The 24029-nt window shown below is 42.6% G+C and overlaps 1 protein-coding gene across 1 annotated transcript in view; it reads left to right on the top strand.

Annotated features, from left to right (window-relative positions):
- LOC144532908 (ras and Rab interactor 2-like) overlaps positions 1-22565 on the top strand; it is a 55366-nt gene extending 32801 nt beyond the window's left edge. Inside the window, exons 8-12 of the mRNA XM_078273878.1 lie at positions 804-2459; positions 15192-15500; positions 17411-17542; positions 17656-17819; positions 18044-22565. Of these exons, the coding sequence (XP_078130004.1) occupies positions 804-2459; positions 15192-15500; positions 17411-17542; positions 17656-17819; positions 18044-18520 (2738 nt within the window). The 3' untranslated portion in view covers positions 18521-22565. The remainder of the gene's footprint in view (positions 1-803; positions 2460-15191; positions 15501-17410; positions 17543-17655; positions 17820-18043) is intronic.
- Positions 22566-24029: the final 1464 nt, after the last annotated feature.

The following is a 24029-nucleotide window of genomic DNA, read 5'->3' as shown; positions in this document are numbered from 1 at the left end:
TTCCCCTGTAATAAATTGACCACATATTTTACCACCTTCCACTGCAAGGCACTTTATCTGACACAGTCATAATCAAATAGGACTGCCGCTTTCTTCCGACTTTCGGTACCGCCATGATGCCAGGCGAGAAGCACGGAGCCACGGACATGTTGTGTTCAATTTGACGTGGAATGTCGGAATTTCTGGGTTTCCAGTCGGAAACTATACATGTCTACGGGAAATGTCATGCTCGGAGAGATATAACGTAATTTGATCGATGAAAGATCGACAAAGACGAAAACTAAGGACATTTACTCGATAATTTGATTTTATTTTAGTTATTTTTAGTTTTTTCTGTCCTTTAGAGCTGCCCCATCTTATGTTGTGTATTCATAGGTATGTGTATTGATGTGCTGTGTATATTTATGTTTTGTTTATGCTTTTGTTTCTTCTGTTAAAGCACTTTGTAAGCTGTTGTTTTTAAAGGTGCTATACAAATAAAGTTATTGTGGGTAATGTAGGCGCCAGGTTTTGACAAGGAAAAAGAACGCACTGGAATAACAAAGACAACATCTCTGGTTCTTCTGCATCGATTTTGATAATTTAACTATCGTGAGTCCAACAACATTATAAGAGTGCAATGCTTAATTAGTGGAGTACTCTTTATTTTGTCTGAAAGCTGGTGAAAAGGCTTCAAGCCACATACTAGTATGTAAACCCCTTGGGATGAGACAGGCCCCAGACATTAAATGTGGTGCTTTCATGTTGTATTACACCCTGTCAACATAATATAGGTAGCATATTTCTCTCACTGTCTCACACAGGCTTCTGGGATGCTCAGTGTTGCCACAGGAGGAAGGACTCGGTCTCCTTGTCTGGAATAGCTGCTCCCGAGAGACCACCTCCCCCTGCCCAGAGACCAGTCTTCTCGGCCACCAACCCAGGGCGCCCTCGGCTTCTAACCCGCACCCCATCAGAGCTTGATTGTTGCCAGTCTAATGGAGCACTTTGCTTCATCAACCCCCTCTTCATAAAGGTTCACCAACCAGATGGTGACCACAGCACCGCTTCAAATCCCTCTGGTACAGCAAAGCAAGGTCTGAGGGAGGAAGCTGTCAGCGACAGCCTAGAAACCAACAACAAGGACACTCAACACCCTTGCAGAGACAGTCATCAGGTCTGTACTTCAGAGCAAAGTGACAGCAGCCAGTTCGCTCAAAGCAACCTTCAGAGCCTCGACAGAAACACAGAGTTACCGGACATTGACAGCCAAACCAGCATTAGCAGCAGCCAGAAGCTAAGCCCTGCAGACAGCGTGCCACGGTCCCCACCTCCACGTCCACCCCCGCCTCGCATTGTGCTGCAGCGCTCAGCCCCTCCTCTCCGACAGCGCAGTATGCCGGAGAAGATCGCCTGGATCAACGTCCCCAAGGAGAAGATGGAGGACAGGGAGAGGGAGAGGGGCAGCAGCCTCCTTTCTCGTCTGGGCTCCTCGCTAAGCATCAGCCCCTCGTCCTCCCCTCCCAAGAGATTTAGCATCAGCTCCCCCATATCCATCCCCCGGCCCTCCCTGCCCATCTCTCTATCAACTCTCTCTTCCTCTCCACGCCGGGCCAAGGCCTCCCCATCCTCCAGTCAGGAAGATGCCCAGTGCCACCTGGCGCTGGAGGACCAAACTATAGAGAAGGCCCTCATTAGGGCCAGACTGTCTCGGTGTAATGCTATCAGAACCTCCACCCAGGACTCCAGTAGTCCTCCAGACCCTTCGCTGATGACACCAAGCAAGCAGGCAGATGAGACAGGAGGAGAGGAAGAAGAAGCAGGCGAGGAATGCAGTGGCGGCGGCCAGCGGCTGAGCGACATGAGCCTTTCCACAGATTCCTCAGACTCTCTGGATTTCTCTCAGTCCTCGGCCTTCTTCCTTCCCCCTCTGCATGACCCCAGTCCCCCCACGGTGGCGGATTTTAACACCCACCTCCCCCTCTCCCTCCCACCGTCCCACCTGCCTTACTGCAGCATGGAGGACGACGATGACGAGGAAGACGACGAGGAAGAGGAGCCCGACTATGGGGTCAGTCTGGAGAGCGACCAGGACCAAGATCAGGACCTGACCATGGTACCGCCGGGCCACCGCACAAAGCGCCGCCCCAGCGCCAGCGCTCTGGTCCTGCAGAAGGCCCTGCGAGGGCAGCTGCGCAAGATGAGCGGTGTTTTCAACTCGCTGCTGACGCCTGAGAAGAGGGCGATTCGCAGGGTGCTGGAGCTGTCCCGAGATAAAGGCTCGTACTTCGGCTGCCTGGTGCAGGACTACCTGAGCTACATGAGCGAGGGTGCGGGCACCCAGGCCTGGCAGGGCTACGCCTCTGGACTGGAGCTGCTGCAGACTCTCCGCCAGTTCATCACTCAGATGAAGAGCTACCTGCGACAGAGCTCCGAGCTGGAGCCACCACTTGAGAGCCTCATTCCTGAAGACCAGATCGGTGAGTACCAAATGAAATAGTTCCACCATCTTTTACTCTTAGCTCTGTTTTTTCATCCTTGTTATTTCACTAGTTTTGGCAGCAATGGCTTGTGCACTGCAAATGTAACTGTTGCCTCTCTCTGGAACAATGTCGGCTTTATGCTTTTAATAACAGTAATTGTGGGTGTTCGCATGTCATGTAGGGCTGTCCCAAATGATTATTTTTTAAACGATTAATCTAGCGATTATTTTTTTTGATTAGTCGACTAATGTAACGATTAATTTTTTGGATTAATCTAACGATACATTTTTCAATAAGCGATTATTTTCCCATTGCTCAATTATTAACAATTTACACAAAACAAATTTCAATAAGGTTCAAGTCTCTATTTATAAAAATTGTTTAACACTGCACTGTTCAAGTAAAATGAATATATAGTGCAACCTGAAGCCAGATGTAGGCTATCAATCCAACAACAAAATAAAGTCACTTTCAGAAGGAATACAAAAATAAAAACTTAAAGTAAACAAAAGAGTAGCCTGTATTTGCTTTTTTTTAACATAATGAATAAGCTCTTGTTTAACATCCAAGCTCTTCTCCCTTTAATCTTACAGTAAAAAAAGTGCAATATACAATATATGAAATCAGATGTATCAAATAAATCCAACATAAGGCAAGTTGCAGAGTGTCTAATATAACAGTCTGTAATCGATTGGGTCACTCATGATGATGGTAAACCAAAAAAATAGTACTGCCGACTGACAGCGTTTGATGATGCTTAATGTTAAGTCATAGCAGGGCATTACAACGAATCAATGTACTAACGTACCGTTGGGCTACTACTGGGAACACATTCCGTATCACTTTGTTGATAATCGTACACGTCTACAGTGCACGTTGTGTCCGAGCCCGGCCCAGCCCGACACATTAACTGGAATTATGAGCCCGAGCATTTTAACCCGACAATTTTTTAATACGTGAGCCGTTATAACTGACTCTAATGAATGAATCTAAAGGACTCGTGAGATATCTGAAACAATCTGGCCTGGCTGTGCAATTATTGAAGAGTGCTACAGATGGGGGAGACACGATTTAGCACAGTTTACCTCACACTCAAATCAGTGCAGGACATATACCCAGAGCTACGGGAGAAGCTGGAGAGGCATAGCTTTCTCCCCACCCAACAAGGATAATAAAGTCATGATTAAAAAAACACAAATACTTGCTGAAGGGCCCTAGCCTGGCTCCGCCCTCCTACTTACTTCCGCTCAATTTTCATTTCCCTTCAGTACTCCGTCTGGGTTTGCGGTATATTCTTGGGTTTTCTCCGGTCAAATATTTGTAGGTCCAATCAGCGAACAAAGGGAGTGGCTGAGAACGATGATGTTGAGGACGTGCATTAGAAAGATGCGAGCGAAGCCATTCGGTCCGTTGTGGCAGCAATGCTGCCGAATATCCAGAAGTTAAAGCCCAAGCAAGAACAATCTTTGCTGAGTTTTGTTGGTGGCCATGATGTTGTTGCCCTCCTCCCCACGGGTTTCGGGAAAAGTTTGATTTTCCAGCTCGCTCCGTTAGTGGTGAAGGAGTTGGCTAAGGCTAAAGCTAGCGATGCTAATGCTAAATATAAGCCGATAGTTGTTGTCGGTCTCCCCTCTTGTTGCACATGCGCATGACATACGGCACGACCAAACGTTAGCGATTGGTTGTGGCAGATCCAGAGTGGCTCTGGGCAGATCCAATAGTTTAAAACTTCAACAGAGTACCCGCCTTCAAGGAAGTTAACACTTGTCAATGGAGAGAGGCCAGACTCTCTGTACAAATGAAATGTACCAGAGTCTGGGAGGACCAGGCTAGAAGGACCCGGCCCGGCCCGAGGATAGTGGCGGGACATATCGGCCCGTGGGTCAAGTTCGGGCTCGGGCAGAGAATCTGAACTACTTGGGAGGGAAAGGGAAAAAAAGGTGAGCAGAACTTACGGTGTTTTGCTGCTGTTATCCTGACTCAGGGAAGCATTTTACAAAGTCTACAGACTACCACGTTGTTGTTGGCATTAAGAGTAAAATATTCCCACACGTAGAAGACCGTGTGCGAGCCTTTTTCTCAACGTGTTGTTGAACTTGCGAGGAATCCATACTTGCGCGGTTGCTGGAGGCAGCCGGTTATTCATAGATTTCTACGCGTGACAATTTGACGCAAATTATTTGTGCCGACGCATTTACATAATCGATTACGTCGACTACGTCCCAGCCCTAATGTCATGTGCTTAAAAGGTCTACTGTTAGGGTGGCTCAGTGGTTAGTACTGCTGCCTCACAGCTAGTAGGCACTGCAGATCCCTGGCCCGGGCATGGCCTTTCTGTGTGGAGTTTCAATGTTCTCCCTGTGTTTTGTGTGTTTCCTCCGGGTGCTCCGGTTTCCTCCCAACATAAAGACATGCATTCTAGGTAACTAGGACTACAGTTGAAAATTAGCCGACTGGTTAAAACTGGCGCAATTACAATAAATACATCTTGGATTACTGCTGAAATGCTGGGGCTGCTCGATTGCAACATGTCTACCTTTTAGCATTATGACCTCAGGCTCAACTCAACACGGAGGGTGGCGAGAGTCATCTATGTATGTGTTTACAAATATTTTAGTGATTATTTTTAGGAAGTGTGAATGATTGATTTATTTATAGAGAAATCTTAAATTATACGGAAACACTGTGTCACAGAAAGCGTGTTCAATGCAGACACAGCAGTTTCACTTCAATATTCTAGCAGTGAGGACATTGGAAATCGTCCGTGTTTGCAGCTGGATGTGTGCACATGGGTTTATGTATATGTATACATCCCTGGTGGCCATCAGGCTATTTTTTGTTAATTGTTGTCATGTATCCTGGTAAGTCGGTATCCATTTGAAAAAGAAAGTAGGGACAGGCGAACATGGAGTCAAATCAATCTTACCTTTTGAAACGGAGTGCAAAGCTCCTATAGTCCATAGGTCCAGTCCTAACATTTGCATTTCCATCTTGTTGCCCTTTATTATATCCATCCTTTTTATTGCATCGTACAATATCATGAGAGCAACATGAAAGGGGGACCCGACACAACCACACACACACACACACACACACACACACACACACACACACACACACACACACACACACACACACACACACACACACACACCTGCCGGAAGAGCGGTCTGAATCATTTAGGCGAAGATTCAGTGGCTGCATTAGACCTTGGACAGAGTAACATGTAAACAGAAAGCACAAAGAGGGGTTTATCTCAGGAGGAAGGGAGCTGGTGAACCAACTTGTTTCTACTGGCCCAGTTCAAATGGTTCACCACAGGGCTGTAATTATGGAGTCATGAACTGGGTGAAAAACTGCTGTCTTTTTATCAGTAGTCATCACACAACATGAATACTAATCGTGAATGCTGACATTTTACATTTTCATGTTCGTTTTTTTTAGCAACTTTTTAATTGTAAGAATTATGTTTTTACTTAACTTATTTGAAAATGTTATTGGTGGCAATGTCAGTCTTTGTTTCCTTTTCAAAGCACGGTATTTTGTTAAAGGGGCACTTTAACCTCTTTACACAGGAAGTTCAGTTTACTCGTGTTCTACTCATCCTGTGAAAGCAGTTGTATAATGTCTTCTGTGGCTCTGAAGGGAGCTTTCCAAAGTTGGGGGAAAAAAAAATACCCTGATGACGTCAATGATGTCAACGTTATCGTAGCCTGTGCTTCAGACTGAAAATTCTTAGAGAGGCCGGATCACAACTTTGAAGTGTGGAGTTTGGAAGATGGTGGTGTTTACCAAGCATTGAAAATCAAATGAAAGACCACCCAGTTGCATTATGGGAAATGTAGGATCCAGCTTGACTACAGCTAGGGACTAAAAGTCAGGATATTGATCTTGGATGCTTTGATTTTGATCATTCATTTAATTTAATCTGTGTTTCACAAATCAAACATTATGGAAGTGACATACACAGCAACAGCAAATGCTTCATTATCACCTTACATCATTTGTGAACTGATGCAACACTGCTTTAACATGTTGAGCTCTGAACATGTGCTATGAGAAGGTCTTTTCCAGCAAAAGTGCTTTGGCACACAGCAAGTGGTCTTTTTTATGGTGTTTGGGATGTTTGAAAATGAATTAGAACTGAGTAGGCATATAAATACATTTTAAATACATATAAATACACAATTACATGTCATTTAGCTGACGCTTTTATCCAAAGCGATTTCCAACTTCAACCCTGAAGGTGCAAACTCCAGACAACAAGTAGTAAGTGCAGGTACATTAGCTTTACATAGCAAAACTACAGAGAGCCATATGAAAGTGCAGCTTCAAGAAATATATATACTTTTTTTCTTTTCTTTTATGTTTATCCGAGGTGCAGTCAGAAGAGAAGTGTTTTTAGCCTTTGGCGAAAGATGCGTAGGCTTTCGGCCAGCCTGATGTCAATAGGGAGCTCATTCCACCGTTTTGGAGCCAACTCAGTTACCACTTTTATAAATTTATTTTCTCCACGTTTGAGTAAAATAAAAAAAGAGAGATATTGGTGCTACTGCTCTCTTATAAAGGCATAAAACTCCCTAAATAAAAAAACAACAAAAAAACATCTTAGGTTTGATTGGCATGTGCCTAATTATAGTGCTAGTTTGTATGCTTGTATGTTGAGTGTCGTGGTTGCCCCTTCTGTTGCCTGTTTCTGAATGATCTATTTTCCACAGGAATGACACAATGGGAACTGCTGCGGTTTTAGTTCTTGAATAGTTGCACAACATTTTGTTGTGACAGCTTCAGAGTGTGTTTTCTGTTCAACTCAAAGGCCAGCTGGCCCAGATGCATTTGGGTGACTGTGTGCCAAGTCGTCCACTCTCTCTTTTTTTTTTACTCCAACTCCATTTCTTTTAAACTAACTCTCCAATCAGTGAGGAAGATTTAAGGCAAGCCCCCTCCACTTTCTGTCTCTCTGTCGTTCTCTGACACTCTCTTTGTATTTTTTCTTGGTTTCTGTGTTTCTGTTTCTCTCTCTCTCTCTCTCTCTCTCTCTCTCTGACTGTTGGTGCTTTCACGCAGTATTTAATGTAAAGGAGGGATTGGGACTCATTTTTTTACACAGTATGGTAATTTTTAATGCCTTGAAGGTGCCCTGCCACACGTATTTCATTACTTTGTGGTAATGTCTGAAGTTCTACCATGGACTCTGTAACATTTTTTGTGGAAAAAATGCCTTGGTTACCTTGTTTCAAGCCATTCTAGCGTGGTATAGAAAACCTGCAGGAAGACTCAGCATGATTTGTGCCAGTTCTCATTAATATTCAATGAGCTAAGCTGCTTGACTCTGATTGGCTAAAAGCTAGCCAATGAGAGCCTGGCTATCAGCATCCTTTACCCAGCGCACCTGGGCGAGCTCATGAATAGTAATGAGCTCAGGCAACACCACGTCAGACTGACCAGCTTTTGTAATTGGCCTGATTTCTCCGCTTATTTCGTTTTTTAGTGGCTAGAGCTGACAGAGGAGGTAGCAGTTCATTTTCACATTCACGACATAACACAAACACATATGAACATATTTAAAAAAAAAAAAATACAAGTAAAAACGGTGTTGTTTACCGTTAAACTTGAGCTAAATTATGCCAATTTATAGGTGAAAACAACAAATGTGCAGAAAGTAAGGGGAGACAAACAAGTGTTTCAAATATGTTAGATGCTGTTGTTCCCTTCTAGTAGCTCACTCAGCAACCCAAACATGTGTGTGTTTGGGTTCAGGATGTTCAGACAGGGGGGGGTGGTGGAGTGGGGGGGGGGCAGAATAGAGTTCCTTGTATTCCACTCATCCTGCACAGCGAGGCTCTCCTCTGGCAGATAGCCTGAGACAACTCTACGTCATGGACCTGTTTGTGGTGCGCATTCCCATAAAAGGGGACATTTGGCACGTTTTATTTAATTTTTTTTAAGCCTTTTACCGCACAAAATGGACCATGTGTGCCACCTACTTCAGTCAAGAGGAACAGGTTGTTAAAATGAATAGCTAAGAATAGTAGAAAATATTACAGCAACAAATTAGGCATGAGACGAATTCTGGCAGAAAATGACACGTTGTGTAAATTTGTAAGTTAATATATTTATTTTACCACTCACTGCACTCTCAATGCCTACTGTTCAACGTCTAACGTGACAACTGCACATCATAGAGTTCTTAAACTTTGAACTTGATTCTGCGTCTGGTCTGACACTGTCCCATAATGGATACAATTCAGTTTTTGGCCAAATCAAAGTGAAATGAATTTTATTGATTGAATATTATCTGTGATGAATACCATTAGACTAATCCATTTTCTAATCAGTATTCTATTAGCTGAAATACCAGCAGTGCAAAACGGATTTCAGCAAATCAGGAACAAGCATAAAGACATAACCCAAATTGGTATGTAGTTGCTGTGCCTTCATCACTCTTGTGGATGGTATGCCGTGTAACATTTAATGTGGCAATATTTCCTGAAGCATACAGGGAAAAAAATTACACTTACAACATACACAGTGTTCTTACTCAGATTTTCTGCATCACCAACTGAATGCATGTAGGTTTCTGTATTAAAAAAAACAAAAACAACACGGTGCATACAGTTTGATAGCACAGCTTTTATGGCAACACGCACAGAGCCTAAAGGAGAAACTCTGGGTTAACAAATAAAGTTGATAACCACCATTGTGATACCCTTTATCTCTACACACTGGTCGCTGCTGGTTTGTTTGACCCAAGGATAGGTACAAAGGCTATTTTTAAGATGTACATATATTATCCAAGCAGGAAGTAAGCAATCTACTACGTATCAGGAGAGCTCCTTGGTTAAGTGACAAGACACTCTCCTCCTGATTACACCAGGCTATATTTTCTACAGCGATACACCGTTTCATTTCCTGCATGGCTTTGCTATTCTGTGTGTATGGTTGCTTTTGTGTGCGTTTACTGTGATTCTACCTGCCTAAAGTTTTGCCCCAAAATGTTGAAGTTGAAGTGAAAACTGTAGCACAAAGGAATAAAATGCATTTTGAAATCATTGGGAGAATGAGCATTGAAGGCCATTCCACCGTGGCAAAGAATCGCAAAACTACAACAACAACAACAATGTGATAAATACATGCTGCATAAAGGCAGCAGTGTTAAGAGGGTGTCATCCTTTTTAATTAATAAATTATGGCTGGACGATTTCAGGAACATATCTAATTGCGTTTATTTTGACTGATACTGCAATTGCGATATGAGCAATGATATCGGAGGAAATGGTCATTTTTGCATCCTAATTCTCATTTTCATTGAAAAATATGTTAAAAGGATCACGGTGTGATTTTTGCGAGGATCTGTACCAAAGAGAGATTGTAGGTCGGGACGTTTCTGCAGCACCATAACTCAGAATGGTATTTTACACACATTTTGCCTTTAATAAATAGTGTGTGAATATTGCACTAGTCCATAATGCGATTTTGATAAAATTGCTATTAATTGTGCAACCCTAGTTGACTTTACCTTGTAGAGTTATGAAGGACAAGATGTTTACTTAAAGGCTAGAAGAGGACGGAGAGGATGTTTGGTGAGAGGATGTTTATATCAAGTGGGAAGAGGCCCTGTTTGTGTCTGATTGTTGCAGACTGACTCTTCTGTGTTTCCTCCCTTCCGTCTGTGATACAACACAAAGGACGGGAGGGAGGTAAGTCAAAGTGTCATGTAAGCGAGGTGCATGGATTCCCTGTGAAGCCATAGCAGAATAAAGGAATACGGAGGGGTAAGCATTCACTCTTGGCCAGTGTCCGAAATCAACTTTTTTTTTTTTACTCACCGGCCAAGTCGGCAGGAAAGATAAAAAAACGACATGCAGACAGCAGAGGAACAGAAGAAATTAGCTGCAGCTTCGACAAAACGAAGACTGAAAATGTGAAAAATGTTGGTACAAACATTTACTCGCCATGTGGCAGATAGCCCTCTGAAATTTACTCGCCAAACGGAAAATTGGCCCCGCATTTGCCGTCTGGCGAGTTTTGATTATAGACCCTGTTGGCCGCTCCTCTAAAGTGGGGAAAACTCATGGCCACACTGAAACTAAACTTAAAAGCCTGTAACACACACACAACCTTTACTTTGAGCGGTCTCATTTTCTATGTCTGTACATCTGGACTTTTCTCCCTTTTAGAATGACATAAACAGAGCCCTTTAATCACTGTAACAGACCTGTGGGAGTCAAGGGATTATTGAGCTCCAGGAAGAAATGTAGGGAATAAAGTAACTAGATTAAAAGAACCTAGATTATTTTTTATTATTAATCTGCTTCATGGTTTTAGTAACTTTTCAGGAAAATGTGCCCACAATTGACTGGTTCCAACCTGCCTGATGTGAATATGTGCTGCTTCTCTTAGTTCTCTGTTTTATATATATAAAAAATATTAAATTGAATATCTTTGGGGTTGGACAAAACAAGACATTTGAAGACATCAACTTCAACTTGTGATGGACATTTTTCATTATTTTATCTTTTTTATTTTATCAATCAAATGATTAGTCAATAAATCAATAAGATAATTTTCAGATTAGTCAATAATGACACAAGACATTTGAGAAAAAGCTTTTTTGTCTTGAACTTCTAGCCCTTGTATCTCTTTTCTCTAATTCTTATTTCTCACATTACTCTTCCAAAGAAGGGGAAGTATGATAGTTAAAACATTTGATTAGTCCTTGTTCCTGTTGCAGGTTGTGTCGGGAAATACCTGTTTTCTGTATTACAATTTCAAAGCTTGTTCCGTTTGTTGAAGAAGTCCCGCACACTGTCCATTACGCATGCAAATACTTTATTTCACAACGTTTCGGTCACACAGACCTTCCTCAGGTGAATTTACACTTCACATTGAATTGCGCGCTCAAGTAGTTTAGTTGACTACTCTGAACCAATCAGAATCTGCTCACAGGTGACGTCATTCGTTCACAAAAAACTTTCCATCACCATCTGTGAGTAACAAATAGAGGTAATGGCAGCTCTCTTTTAATACAGTCAGAATATTGTCAACCATTCTCCATTAACAGATATTAGAAATCTGACTTGAAAAATACAATCGAATCAGTTCAAATACATAATTAAATGATGAAGAAGACAAAATAAGAAAGTGCATGAAAAGAAAAAAGTATATTACAAAATGATATTTAGGTTGAACCCATCATGCAGGCATATTGGGAATGACTTGTTATTGTGTGGGTGGCGGAATATGAGGGTCTTGTGAATAGTAGTAGCGGTAGTTGCCAGTGGGCAATGGTCTCAGAAACCTTTTGTGAGGCGATTCTCGACTTGTATCTGGAGAAGTCTGCATGCACCAGCAGATCTTTTAAGTTTTTTTCACGCTTACGGACAAATAGCGGCGTGTCTTTCATTGTCTCGGAAAGTTCGGAATCTGATTTCAAGATGTGTCAATACTTTTTAAAGCTTGGACGTAGTATATGTGAGTGTGGAGAATAGGATGTAATGCATGTGACAGAGACTCTGCTTTTTTTTAAGTAAATCTGATCGAGGCTTTTTCAACCCATTCTGCTGGATAGCCTCGCTGCGTGAATCTTGAAGCTTGATCCGTAACATAGTTGTACTCTCTCGCTGTGAAAAGCGCCACAAACCAAGGGTTCCGTATGCTGTACAGATTGTAAAGCTCCCTTAGACAGGTTGTCTTTTTTTATCCAAAAAAGTCAGAAAGTCTCATCCTGGAATACTAAAATTAGCTGTCAAAGATCAACAAATCCTCTCAGTCTTGCACTCGGCGTCACAGAACCAAACCAACACAAGTGAGAATGTTTTGTTGACATTTTTCCAGTAAGAACAGTGAGGGAGGTGAAATTCAACACCTAACACTGACAGAGACAGATTTTTTGGGAATGCCATCAGGCTGTGGTGGAAAGTAAAATCTGCGTCTGCAGATGTGCTCAGCCAAAAAAAAGCTGCTGACTTCACCCCTTTCTGGAGGAAAGTCAGCAAAACGCACACACACACACACACACACACACACACACACACACACACACACACACACGCACACACAGTCCTTATTCAAGAGTGCTGTGGTTTGGCCTCCCTCTCTGCATCCATCCTGTCTGTGTTATGATATCATGGTTTGTAATAGTCAGACTGCACACACTGAGCTTGTAAACGCTGATGTTGACATGTTGTTGGCCCCACGCTGAAATCTGGATAATTCTGCTCCAGCAACAACATAACTGTATTCATATAGCACCTTTCATACAAGCATGCAGCCCAAAGTCCTTATCAGAACACAATTAAAACACAGATGATAATACAAAAAACAAGACGATAAAATGTTAAATAAATCAACAAATGAAACAAACCGAACAAAAGGTACACCAGGGTTAATAAATGATTTTTAAAAAAAAGCAATGATTGGCTGCCTGGGTAGCTCACCTGGTACAGCGCGCGGCCATATACAGAGGCTCAGTCCTCCGTGGGTTTGGTTCTGACCTGCGGCCCTTTGCTGCATGTCATTCACCCTCTCCCCTTTCATGCCTAAGCTGTCCTATTGAATAAAAAATAAAAAATTACTCCAAATTAAAAGCCAGATTGCCTTGCCATTCTAATATCCAGAGGCAGTGAGTTCCACAGTTGAGGGGTGTAAAAACAGATTGCACTTTCCCCGGTACATTTATGGAAAACATAAGGAACATTTAAAAGAAAGCCATAGCGGAGGACATTAGTGATATTGCTGGAACATAAAAAAGAAAAAAAGAAAATCGCTGATGTATGGAGGAGCGAGGTCATTTAAAGCTTTTTAAAGTAGAATAACTTTAAAACCAATTCTAAAAGATACAGGTAGTCAGTGCAGTGTCTTAAGCAATCCATTGTTCTTGTTTTAGTTAAGACTCAGCATTCTGAACTAGCTGTAGTTTCTTTAGACTTTTTTAGGTAATCCAGTAAAAATGGTATTGCAACAGTCTAATTGGCTGATAGTAAAAGCATGAGTGAGTATTTCAGCATCTTTTTAAGTGAAACAATGACTGAAAGGATGTTTTAATAACCTTGATAAAATGAGAATTAAAATGTAAAGCCACCAAGCATTGAGTGCAATTCTTCTCTCGCTTAAGGGTCTGATTAAAATAATTTAAGTTTTTTCCTCATTCAGCTTGAGCTGGGCCATATGGAGAAAATCAACTATCAAGATATTTTTGACTAAATACATCGATATTGCGACAATATTGTAGGGTTGACATTTGGTGCTTTCACAAAATATCAACACAATGAGAGTTTTGATAAATAATCACCAAACGGAGGATATAATGACTAAGTGGGTAAAGGAAAATAATAAAACAGCTAGAACAGTCTGGTAAGTCTGGTTATGGCATAACTTGCAGCCTTTAAAACCAGGAAAAAAACAACACTTGTGTCATAAAGCGATATTACGATATCCAAAATCTAAGTTGATATCTAGCCTTGTATATCTAGATAATATCGATATATTTTTTCCAAACAACACCACACACAGCTGTCTTGGACTTTGATGTATTCACATGGAGAACAATGAGAGCCTGAAACGTGCGGTATACTAGCCGCAGCCGACCTGTCGGGCGCCAGTGTGACGTCATGGGAGCGCCTTAACTGTTTATACTCCCGCGTGGTGGTCGCGACACTAGTTGCAGTCTTCTCCTGAACAGAGGTGGCGCTATTGAGGAAAGGCTACCGGCTTTGCTATTTCTACGGACTAGAAGAAGAAGAAAAAGGTAAACAACGGCAGAACTGGCAGCAACATTGACATCAGTGCTTCGATTTGATTCGATGACCTACTTCGTAGGATCAAGCCTTTCATTCACCATAAAAAAACTTGCAGTCACTCTGAGAGTCCTGGCATCCGGTTACCCTCAAGCTTGTTTATGCTTCCTGTTTCCGCTTTGTTGCACGCCGCTAAAAAAAATAGAGTGGTGCCCTCTTGACGTGCACTCAAAATCCTGGCGCGCCAGCGAGATCTACGTAATTTTGACGTCACATTGGCGTGTGCAAACTTGGATGCGGCGACTGTAAAACGGCCTTGAGTCTCCCACGTGAAGTGATACAAAAGTAGTGGCCTGGCCTTGGCAGTCTCCAGGAAGCCTGTGGGTCCTGAGACCGATAAGGAATGGGATGTTAACCTCGACGTGTTTGCTCTGAAATGAAATCTCCTCAAAATAGACTGACAGTGGACAGATAAGACACACAGGCTACTAAGTACTGACACAAACAAACATAAAGACAAACTAGGGTCACAAATGAGGCTAGTGTGCATGTCTTCAGAGGTGGGAATACAAGGCGATGTTTACCAGTCCGAGTGATCTATGGATTCTTTTACAACGCTATCTGACGGGTGTATTTAGCCATCCTGTAGTTCAGACTTTAGAAAGCTTTTGTTGTCATTGCATTGGAATACAATAAAATAATTTGTGACACTAAAGTGATGCATTCCAAAATAAAAACATAAGGACATTCAGTAGGATTAAATTGTGATTTAAAAAAAAAAAAATATATATATATATGACTGCTTGAATTTGTCGATGAAAACCATGTGTAGTAATATATAATAAAATTGAGGAGGTGACGCATCGTGATGCTTTGTGATATTGAATTGATTCAAATCATTGACAGGATAATCGTATTGAACCGTGTTAAATTAGAACAACTGTAAGAAGATCCCTGTAAGAAAGCTCAACTGTTTTTCTCCTTTCCCCAGACCAAGTCCTGGAGAAAGCCATGCACAAGTGCCTCCTGAAGAGCCTGAAACCGGTGGTGAGTGCCGCCCTGCAGGAGTTCCAGGTGCGCAGTGGCGAGTGGCAGGAGCTGAAGGAGAACCTGGCGTTGGCCAAGTCCCGGCAGCCGCAGGAAATGGGCGTGGCCGACACACTGCCGCCGGACCCCGTGGCCATAGAGAAGATCAAGCACAAGTTCCACACCATGAGTAAGATGTACTCCCCTGAGAAGAAGGTCACCATGCTGCTGAGAGTCTGCAAGCACATCTACACCATCATGGAGGACAACTCAGGTGAACATCTGAGTACTGCACCAATGTTCTGCAATATGAGAAACACATTGATCCTCAAATCAATTAATTAGGGCTGTCAATCGATTACATTTTGTCCCAGTTGACTCGCAATAATTCGCAAATGAATCACACATTTTTCATCAGTTCTAAATGTACTTTAAAAGGGATATTTTTTAAGTTTTTAATGCTCAAGTGGTATTAGAGACTCAACCTACTCCGTTGTAACTCAATTCACATCGACAGTACATGCAAATAACTTCATTCTTGTGGAGAGAACTGTCTTGAAGGTCTTTGAAACTCAAATTGCCATTCAAAAACCCTTTTCCTTATCCATTTGTGCTCAGGAAGCTTTGTTTCTGCTATCCATCCACTCCCATTCATGGATGTATGAACCCAGCCCTCCTGACTGCCTGCTCTGTGCTGCTGTGCAGTGGACAGGGGGGAGAGAGGAGCTGTAGACTGCATGCATGGGAATACATTGCAATAGGAATACATTTGAATATATTTATAAGTCTCCAAGTGTCTGAAAAAGTCACTTAACCTAGCGAGAAAGTAGCCAAGTTGGCAACACTGTCCACAATGTTACTGCTGCATCGCTTCCTGATTTCGCAAACTACGGAGCAAAATCACAGAACACACGTGCGTTAGTCTCGCATTGCCAGACCTTCCTCCACAGCGCTGCGAAGGAGGGTCTGGCTAGTCCACACAGCATTCCGGGATGGGAGAAAAACGTGCTCTGGTTTATTGGCATTTCTTTAAACCAATCTTAAAAAGTCTTGGGCGGCGTTAAACACAGAATGGAGCCCGGTGCCTCTGCAAAATAGCCTCGTGAAGGAACTTGTTTTAGTGTGTACGTTCAAAAGTTGTTTAGTCGTGCAACAGAAAACTCAGATTGGACAGATAGTCTAGCTAGCTGTCTGGATTTACCCTGCAGAGATCTGGGGAGCAGTTAAAGCGGCGCTATGCAGTTTTGGCAATTTCTTTGCTTTTTGCTCGCAGGTTTCTCTATAGAGCCCCCCCCTACAGCTTCGGAATAGATATTTGGCAACACTGTTGTAAAAACTCGTTGGCGACTCTCCCCCCTCCCATCTTCTCCCTCTGGTCATGTGCATTTGTTTTCATAGAAGCTGGCGAACGTACAGAGCCATGTCCACTGAGGTAGACAGTTAGTAAGCTAGCTAGTAAGCCCATAACAGACAGCGATCATAATAAAAACCTTTACAGACAATAGCAAACATCCTGAGATCACAATAACAGGAAATACAAAGATTAAACAGAGTTTATCCGAAAACGCAGGTCCGATGTTTACTCGTGTCTGACTCCTCGATCGGTCAGTCTGCCATTTCCTCTTTGCCGGCTCAGCCATGACGATAGTGTGAAAAACTCCATTTCTACCTTGTTCTTATAGCTAGCCGGTTCCTGTATGTGTGCAGTGCTGTGAAGCAATTCGTTACATCGCGAGACCTGATATTACGCGATACTTCCTGACGCTGAGGCCAGCGGCTCACCGGCCCAAAGTTGCAAGGGTGGTTTTTCCGCTCACAGGCGCTAGGGGGATGCGAGACGACCACCATTCAACCCGAAAAAAGTCATATAACCATTCCAATGACTCCGAAGCTGTTCAGTTGAGGTAAATTAAGCTAAAAAACAAAAAACAAGGACAAACAGCAAAACTTCCGGCGGCAACGGAGCAATCCTGGAAGTGGAACATCGTGGATATAGACTAATCACGCGCTAATTGCGCGTAAAAAAAGAATTAGGGCTGTTAAAAAGAATTTGAGGTAACTCATTATTAATGCGTTAATTTTGACAGACCTACAATTAATACAATTTAAAAAAATCTGTTAAAAAGTGTCAAATGATGAAATTGAAAGTGCAGGATCTCACAATGTGGTCTGTCTGCCTCTCAGGTCGTCTGTACGGTGCTGATGACTTCCTGCCCATGCTGACCTACGTGTTGGCCCAGTGCGACATGCCCCAGCTGGACAACGAGATCCTTTACATGATGGAGCTGCTGGACCCGTCTCTGCTCCATGGAGAAGGTCTGTTTGGTTAAAACTTGAGAGCCTCCACCCTGAACACCCCACAGAAAAAGAACATTTTGCTTTTGACCGTCTATGTTCATATTGTTAACCCTGTGCCTGCGTGTGTTCAGGCGGCTACTACCTGACCAGCGCATATGGAGCCATGTCACTGATTCGAAACTTCCAGGAGGAGCAGGCAGCCAGAGTGCTGAGCTCTGAAACCAGGAACACCCTCCACCAGTGGCACCGCCGACGCACCACCCAGCGCTCCGCCCCATCCATCGATGACTTCCAGGTAGAAGCACAGTCACACTGGAGGCTTCGCCTTCAGTCCTCTTCTTTCCCAATAGTAATGTTGAGGTAGCTCATTCTTAAAGTTACAAAAGTCACAAGCACCTGGATTTTGGCATTTTTATAGTAGTAATAGTTGCTTTTTAGCTACCACCCAGAAATTGTGTTCAGTACTATCAGATCTCCAATGTTTGGCTGATTGAGGTTTTTTTTCTGTCTGTCCCTCAGAATTACCTGCGGGTGGCGCTGCAGGAGCTGGACAGTGGCTGTACTGCCAAGACCATACAGGTCCGCCCGTACGCCTCAGTGGAGGAGGTGTGCCGCCTGTGCGCCCAGAAGTTCAAAGTGTCGGACCCTGAGAACTACGGCTTGTTCCTGCTGATGGAGGGCAGCAGCCAGCAGCTGGCGCCAGACACCCACCCTCAGAAGATCAAGGCAGAGCTCCTCAGCCGTTCGCAGGCCACTCCCTTCCACTTTGTCTTCCGCCGCGTGGCCAACAGCGACGCCTCGCCGACAGATCCCCTCAATCTTACACCCAACCTCAACAGCCTCACTGTGGCCGCAGACCCCCACGCCAACCTGAATCAGCTCAGCATAGATATGTCCGCCCCCTCCCCCCAGCCCACTCTCAGCTCAGGCCTCAGCCCCACTCTGAGCCTCAGTCTGCCGCCCAGCCACATCAACAGCAGCTCTATATCTCTATGACTGTAACAGAGGGTTACTGAAAGTTTAACCCATGGATGTATTCTAAGACCTGGATGCAGCTTTAATGGCCAAGCGTTCATTCCTATGAGAGTTGTTCAGTGGCGCATCCGCCAAAAAGTTTCCAAGCTTCCGTGTTTGCTTCCGTGATATGTGACCACTGACTATGCACAATAGTGTTTCTCTCGCTCGGCCCATAGACTTTACATTGTGGTGATATCACAGGTTTTTGAATCGCTTTTCTTGTCTCGAGGGAGGTTTTTCAAAAATATAAAGTCCATGGATTAAAAATTCAGAATAGAAAGAGTTATAACCGAGCTTGTTTGCAGTGGAGGTGTCCTGGCAGCAGTTTTACACGTCTCTTTTACAATGGTGGCCTTTGGGGAAAAATCCTTTCCATTTTTCGTACGGCCAGTGGCCACTGGACAAAATCAGCGGAGAGGCTGAGCGCTGTATGTGGGGGGGGCCTGGTTTAAACGGGGGCTTTGTCTCCCAGCTGTGACAGTTTGGACCATTATCTCTAACAAACAGGGTTCCATAAACCTTTTAGACCTAAAAGGGTTCAACCGGGCTGTGTGTCTTTACAAAATCTGACTTCTCCTTTTGGATGGCACGTCTGTGTCAGTCAACATCCCACTCGCTGGAAAGTTTGGTGAGACAGACACTAGTGAAAGAGGAAAAGAAGAAAGGAGGAAAGGAAATGAAAGAGATTGAGTTGTTTTTTTTTACTTCCTTGGTTAGCTCTATATCTGGCATCAGAGCATCACTTTGCTGAACACGACTCTCAAAGTCTAAACACACAGTTAAGGTAGAGATGTTGGAGATAATGTACTAAAGACCACACCAACACTAAAGCCTGTTTTATGCTTCTGCGTCAAATCGACGGCGTACCCCCGCAGACCCCTACGCCGTTGCCTGACATGCACCGCTCGAAAAATCTAACTACACGTTGCAGCGACGCATGACGCTCGGCCGTGGCTTGGTAGCCCCCCACTCATTTCCTGGTTCTCCTTCTCCATAAACAACATGAAATCAAGGAGAGGGTTAACTTTTCCTGCTAAAGATTTCCCACCGTGGTCAGAAAGAACAGGGGAGACACTTTGTTTCTCTCACTATGAGTCTAGAGTCGCTACTCACTCCGAAGCTAATCACCGTCACTCTGCATCTCCCTCGCTCTACCACACTCCCAACACACACACACACGCCGGCCCGACGCACACACCAGCGCACAAGTATAAACATCAGGCCACTTACGTAGGCTACGGCGAAAGCTCTGCGCGGAGCCTCCGCAGAACCATAAAACAGGCTTAAAATGTTTTCAGGTGCAGATTCAGGGTCAGCTGTTCTTGTTGTTACCTTTAGGGTAAATAGAGGGAAATCAGATCTCTGATACATGTGAGACTAATCTTTGATCAATCCTTTTAAATATACAACAGGTATTTTTAGGTGATAGGTGTGTAACTATGATTTACTTATAACAGTTGCTGGTAAACTGTGTTATTATGTTGTTTGTGTTTTGAGACCGTTAATCCTCCAGATTGTTTCTATGTTTTTATGGGTGTGGCGACACCCAGTGGTGGCTGGTACACATAGCAAGAGTCCCATCTGAAACAGAACAATGGCCTCAGGTGGGAAGCAACACACATTACTGCAACGCAATACGCTGTACTGCAACAAAATTCACCAAAATTCAAAAGAAGAGGAACTCAACTGTATAGCACAACCTTAAGAAAACATGCGTGTAATGTAAAAAAAAAAAAATTCCCAATGCACAACTTTTCTGTATATGCGTCTGTATTGACTGAACCATTGTTTACATACGGTAAGTGGCTATTGGTGGTGGCAAACACACACATATTGTGTGTTTTTTCAAATATTTTGAATAAACACAATATTTTTATATAGGCGGTATACCTTGCAGCAACTAGTCTACAACTAGTTATTCTACTCATTAAAAGGAAAAAAAAAAACTGTACAGATACAACCTCAACAAACCAGCGGGCGTTAAAAGAGCACAGTACTCACCATGGACAACTTTTGAAAAAAGGATCAAAATTGATGCAACAGAACCAGAGATTATATATTAATTAGATATTCCACACGTCCTGCAGACGCTCCATAATGTCAAAAAAAAAGAGTGCCAAAAGTGTGGTGCCAAGGAAAAAAGAGATACAAGATATCGCCTTTTTCTTTGGAAAGTTGTTGGAATATCGAGCCAAACTTTGCCTCCTTTTCTGTTTTAACTGGACATCTGAAGATAATCCAATAACACACACAAACACACGCGCATATATATATATATATATTATATAAAATTGTCAAAACTATGCCAATGGTTGATTAGCCACAGCCACTGTTTCCCTTCTGTTTTGGACATGCAGCATTTCCTGTGCATAAAGTTGCATATTGGCAGGTAGATCCCAACATTATCAATGAAAAGGTATAATATATAATGGCATTTTTATTTGATAATCTTAAGGATTAACATTTTAAAATGTGTAAAATATTCTTCTTGCATGTAGTTTGTGTTTAAGTGTAATGTTAGAAACAGGCAGTTCTGCTGGTGTTTAAAAAATGTAACATTCATTTATGTATTTACTGATTATCCTGGTGATATGAAAGATAGTGTATCATACCTTATATATTGCTTGTTAAAGAGCATCTTTTTCCATTGAGATTGACAATGTGTGACAGAGGAACAACTGTGGCTGCCACGTAACAATTTTGACAATTCTCTGTACTACTGACAAATGTTAAAGGTTTTTATCCTGGTGAAAAAAAGACAAAAAAAAAGAAATGGTCAGTTTTGAAAAAGATGTGTGGACTTCAAAGCTGGTCTGAGGTCGTTCACAGTGACACATGCTGTATGGTTTTTGTAGATACTTGGAAAGACAGAGGTATGTGTGTATAGAGCTCAACAGTGACCCTCCACTTTTTTGAGGGCTCTGGTTCCAGAAGTGTTTTTCCCAGTTCAATATCTCCATTTACGTTTTCAGGAAATGCTTATATAAAGAGTTTTAAGCCTGGAACTAAGCCAACTAGCTACGAGATAAATCGTGACCATGAAACACTTGATTCGGCGCAAAAGAAAATTTTTAAACCAGCAATAAGAGAAAGGTACAAGACTGTGTGCAGAAACAATCATAGACTTCAATGGTAGCAGCTCGCTCTAGCCGTCTGCGGGTTGGCTTAACATTTCGCATGGTAAGAGAGTTCCATCAACAAGAGACTTCGTTTCTACGCTTAGGATTGTGGGTAGTGTAGTATTTCTCCATAAGATCTCGAATAAAAGCAGTTTTTCTTAAAACAAGGTGGATTTCATACGGACTTGTGGCTTCTAAGTAAGCAGAAACCTTTGTTTCACAACCTCGGAGCTCGTGGTCATTTTACCTTGGATGGTTTAGACATGTTGGCTAATAATCAAAATCCTTACGGAGAAAATGAATGGGAGTTTTACTTCCGGAACTGTTGAGCTGTATACAGTGGGCAGGAGAGAGAATGTTACTGAGATGGGCTCACTCTGCAATACAGTCTACATCAGTATTGAGTTTGGTACGGTCGGTCAAAAAAATACTTGAAAGTTTCTTGTGAATCTAAGGATTCCAGTAGTTGGGAAATCTAATCGATATGCTGTTTATGTACTGTATTGAAGTGTATTGAACTATAACACTCCGTTCCTGTTTTACAGTGTCGTGAGAGGTAGATGTTTGAGGTGTAGTAAGTAGAGAGGAAACCTGCCTTTTGGAGGCAGTTGAGTATTGTAGCATTAATCTAACCTGTACGTAGCTCACCGTGTACATCTCTGGGGGCCAAGTGTTCACATTTTTCAGTTGACTCGTACTGCCATGTTATTGACATCTAACTTTCTTTGATAAAGCAAAGTGAGTATTTATACGTCTCTGTGCGGGGATTTTTCACAGATGGCTGTTCTATGTCTAGAATGTTCTTTATGGTGTCAAAATGTCATTTGCATCTTCCTGTTTATTATTTGTCATTTAATGATCTGCATATTCTTTTGCACTTAATAAATGTTGGAAATGGAATTCCATGCCTGACTCTGTTTGTATTTGATTTTACAAAGAAAAAATTCACACATCCAACAATTCTTAGATGCAGGTGCATTGGAAAATGGCACATCAGTGTCCCCCATTTCCTCTCTCTTTTCAGCTGTTCTAAATAAAGGAAAAGGCCTTAAAAATCTTAGAAAAAAAATAAGTATACTAGATATTCAATCTGCAAACTTAATCTTCCAATGGTCATCATACTATCGCATGTTATGCTTTAAGGAGCTTTGGGAAATGTATGATAAACCCAAGATACAAGTGATTCATGAGATTGCACGAGTTTCAATAATTGTTTTTCATTCATTTAGTATGCAGACTTTGTAAATATTTTTTATAAATAGTAATACGTAAGAGTTGTGTGGAGCCACTATGCATGTTGTTCCTTACAATGTGATAACATTTATATTATTGCACAAATGATGATTGAGAGACGCCCCCACAGATGAGAAATTGTCCCATACCTGTGTACACAGAATGGGCGGAGCATTATGTATTTAAGATCATTGTTGTAAAAACTCTTGACAAAGGTCCAGAGGGGTTGAAACATAAGTATGTTCAATAAATGGTGATGCTGAAAAGGTTGTAGAACTGGATCTTCCTTTTTTTCCAAAGTCTGGTTGTGTTGGATTAAAGGGGTGATAGAATGCAAAACCGATTTTACCTTGTCATAGTTGAATAACGACAGTGTGGTGGGTAAATAGGACATACACAGAACCTCAAAATCCCATTGACACCTCTTTCCTCTGCAAATCTCACAATTTGAAACTGCTTCTGAAAACGGGCAAATCTCAACGAACCGGTGGCTCCTCCTTATTTGGCTCTAGTCTCTATCTTTGTCACGCCCCAACATTTACATAGGCTACACCACTGATCTGAGACAGTCTTCTGAATAGGTTGAGCAGAGCTCAGAAATTGTATACATTGTTCATCTGCTATTTTATCACTAAATTCATTTCTGAGAGGTTTTTTATGCGAGAAATAAACTATGTAGAGGTCAAATAAGTGCCATTTTCTGAAAATTGATGGCTTGCAAATTGTGTCCAACTGTGTGTCAGAATTCAGCGGCCGATAATGCCTGGGTTACTGCCTCGTCGCCCGGCCTGTCTTCCTTCACAGATCCCGGCCCGCTGTGAGCTAAATGGAGCTCCGTCACGGCCGACAGCCCGCGGTGCTCCATACCCGCGCAAAGTCACCGTTTCTGGGTTAGTGGACTACCAAACGCCGCTGCCCTGACAGAGCTCCAGGGCCTGCAGCTCGCTGTTCTCCCTCCCCTCTTCCTGCTAAATGGCCGGTGTGTGTGAGTGAGAGCGCGGTCAGCGAGCTTGTTACGCCCGCAATCTCCTACCACAGGCTCAGTTAATCTTATAATGGATATGTGTGTTGAGTTATTTAAACAATTCAAACAACGATTGGGGAAATAAACGCCTCTTGTCCGCGAGTCTCATTGA

This window comes from Sander vitreus, chromosome 17 (genome assembly GCF_031162955.1).
Source record: "Sander vitreus isolate 19-12246 chromosome 17, sanVit1, whole genome shotgun sequence".
Lineage (NCBI taxonomy): Eukaryota > Metazoa > Chordata > Actinopteri > Perciformes > Percidae > Sander > Sander vitreus.
The sequence above is the reverse complement of the archived record's forward strand: the minus strand, read 5'-3'. Positions and strand labels throughout refer to the sequence as shown.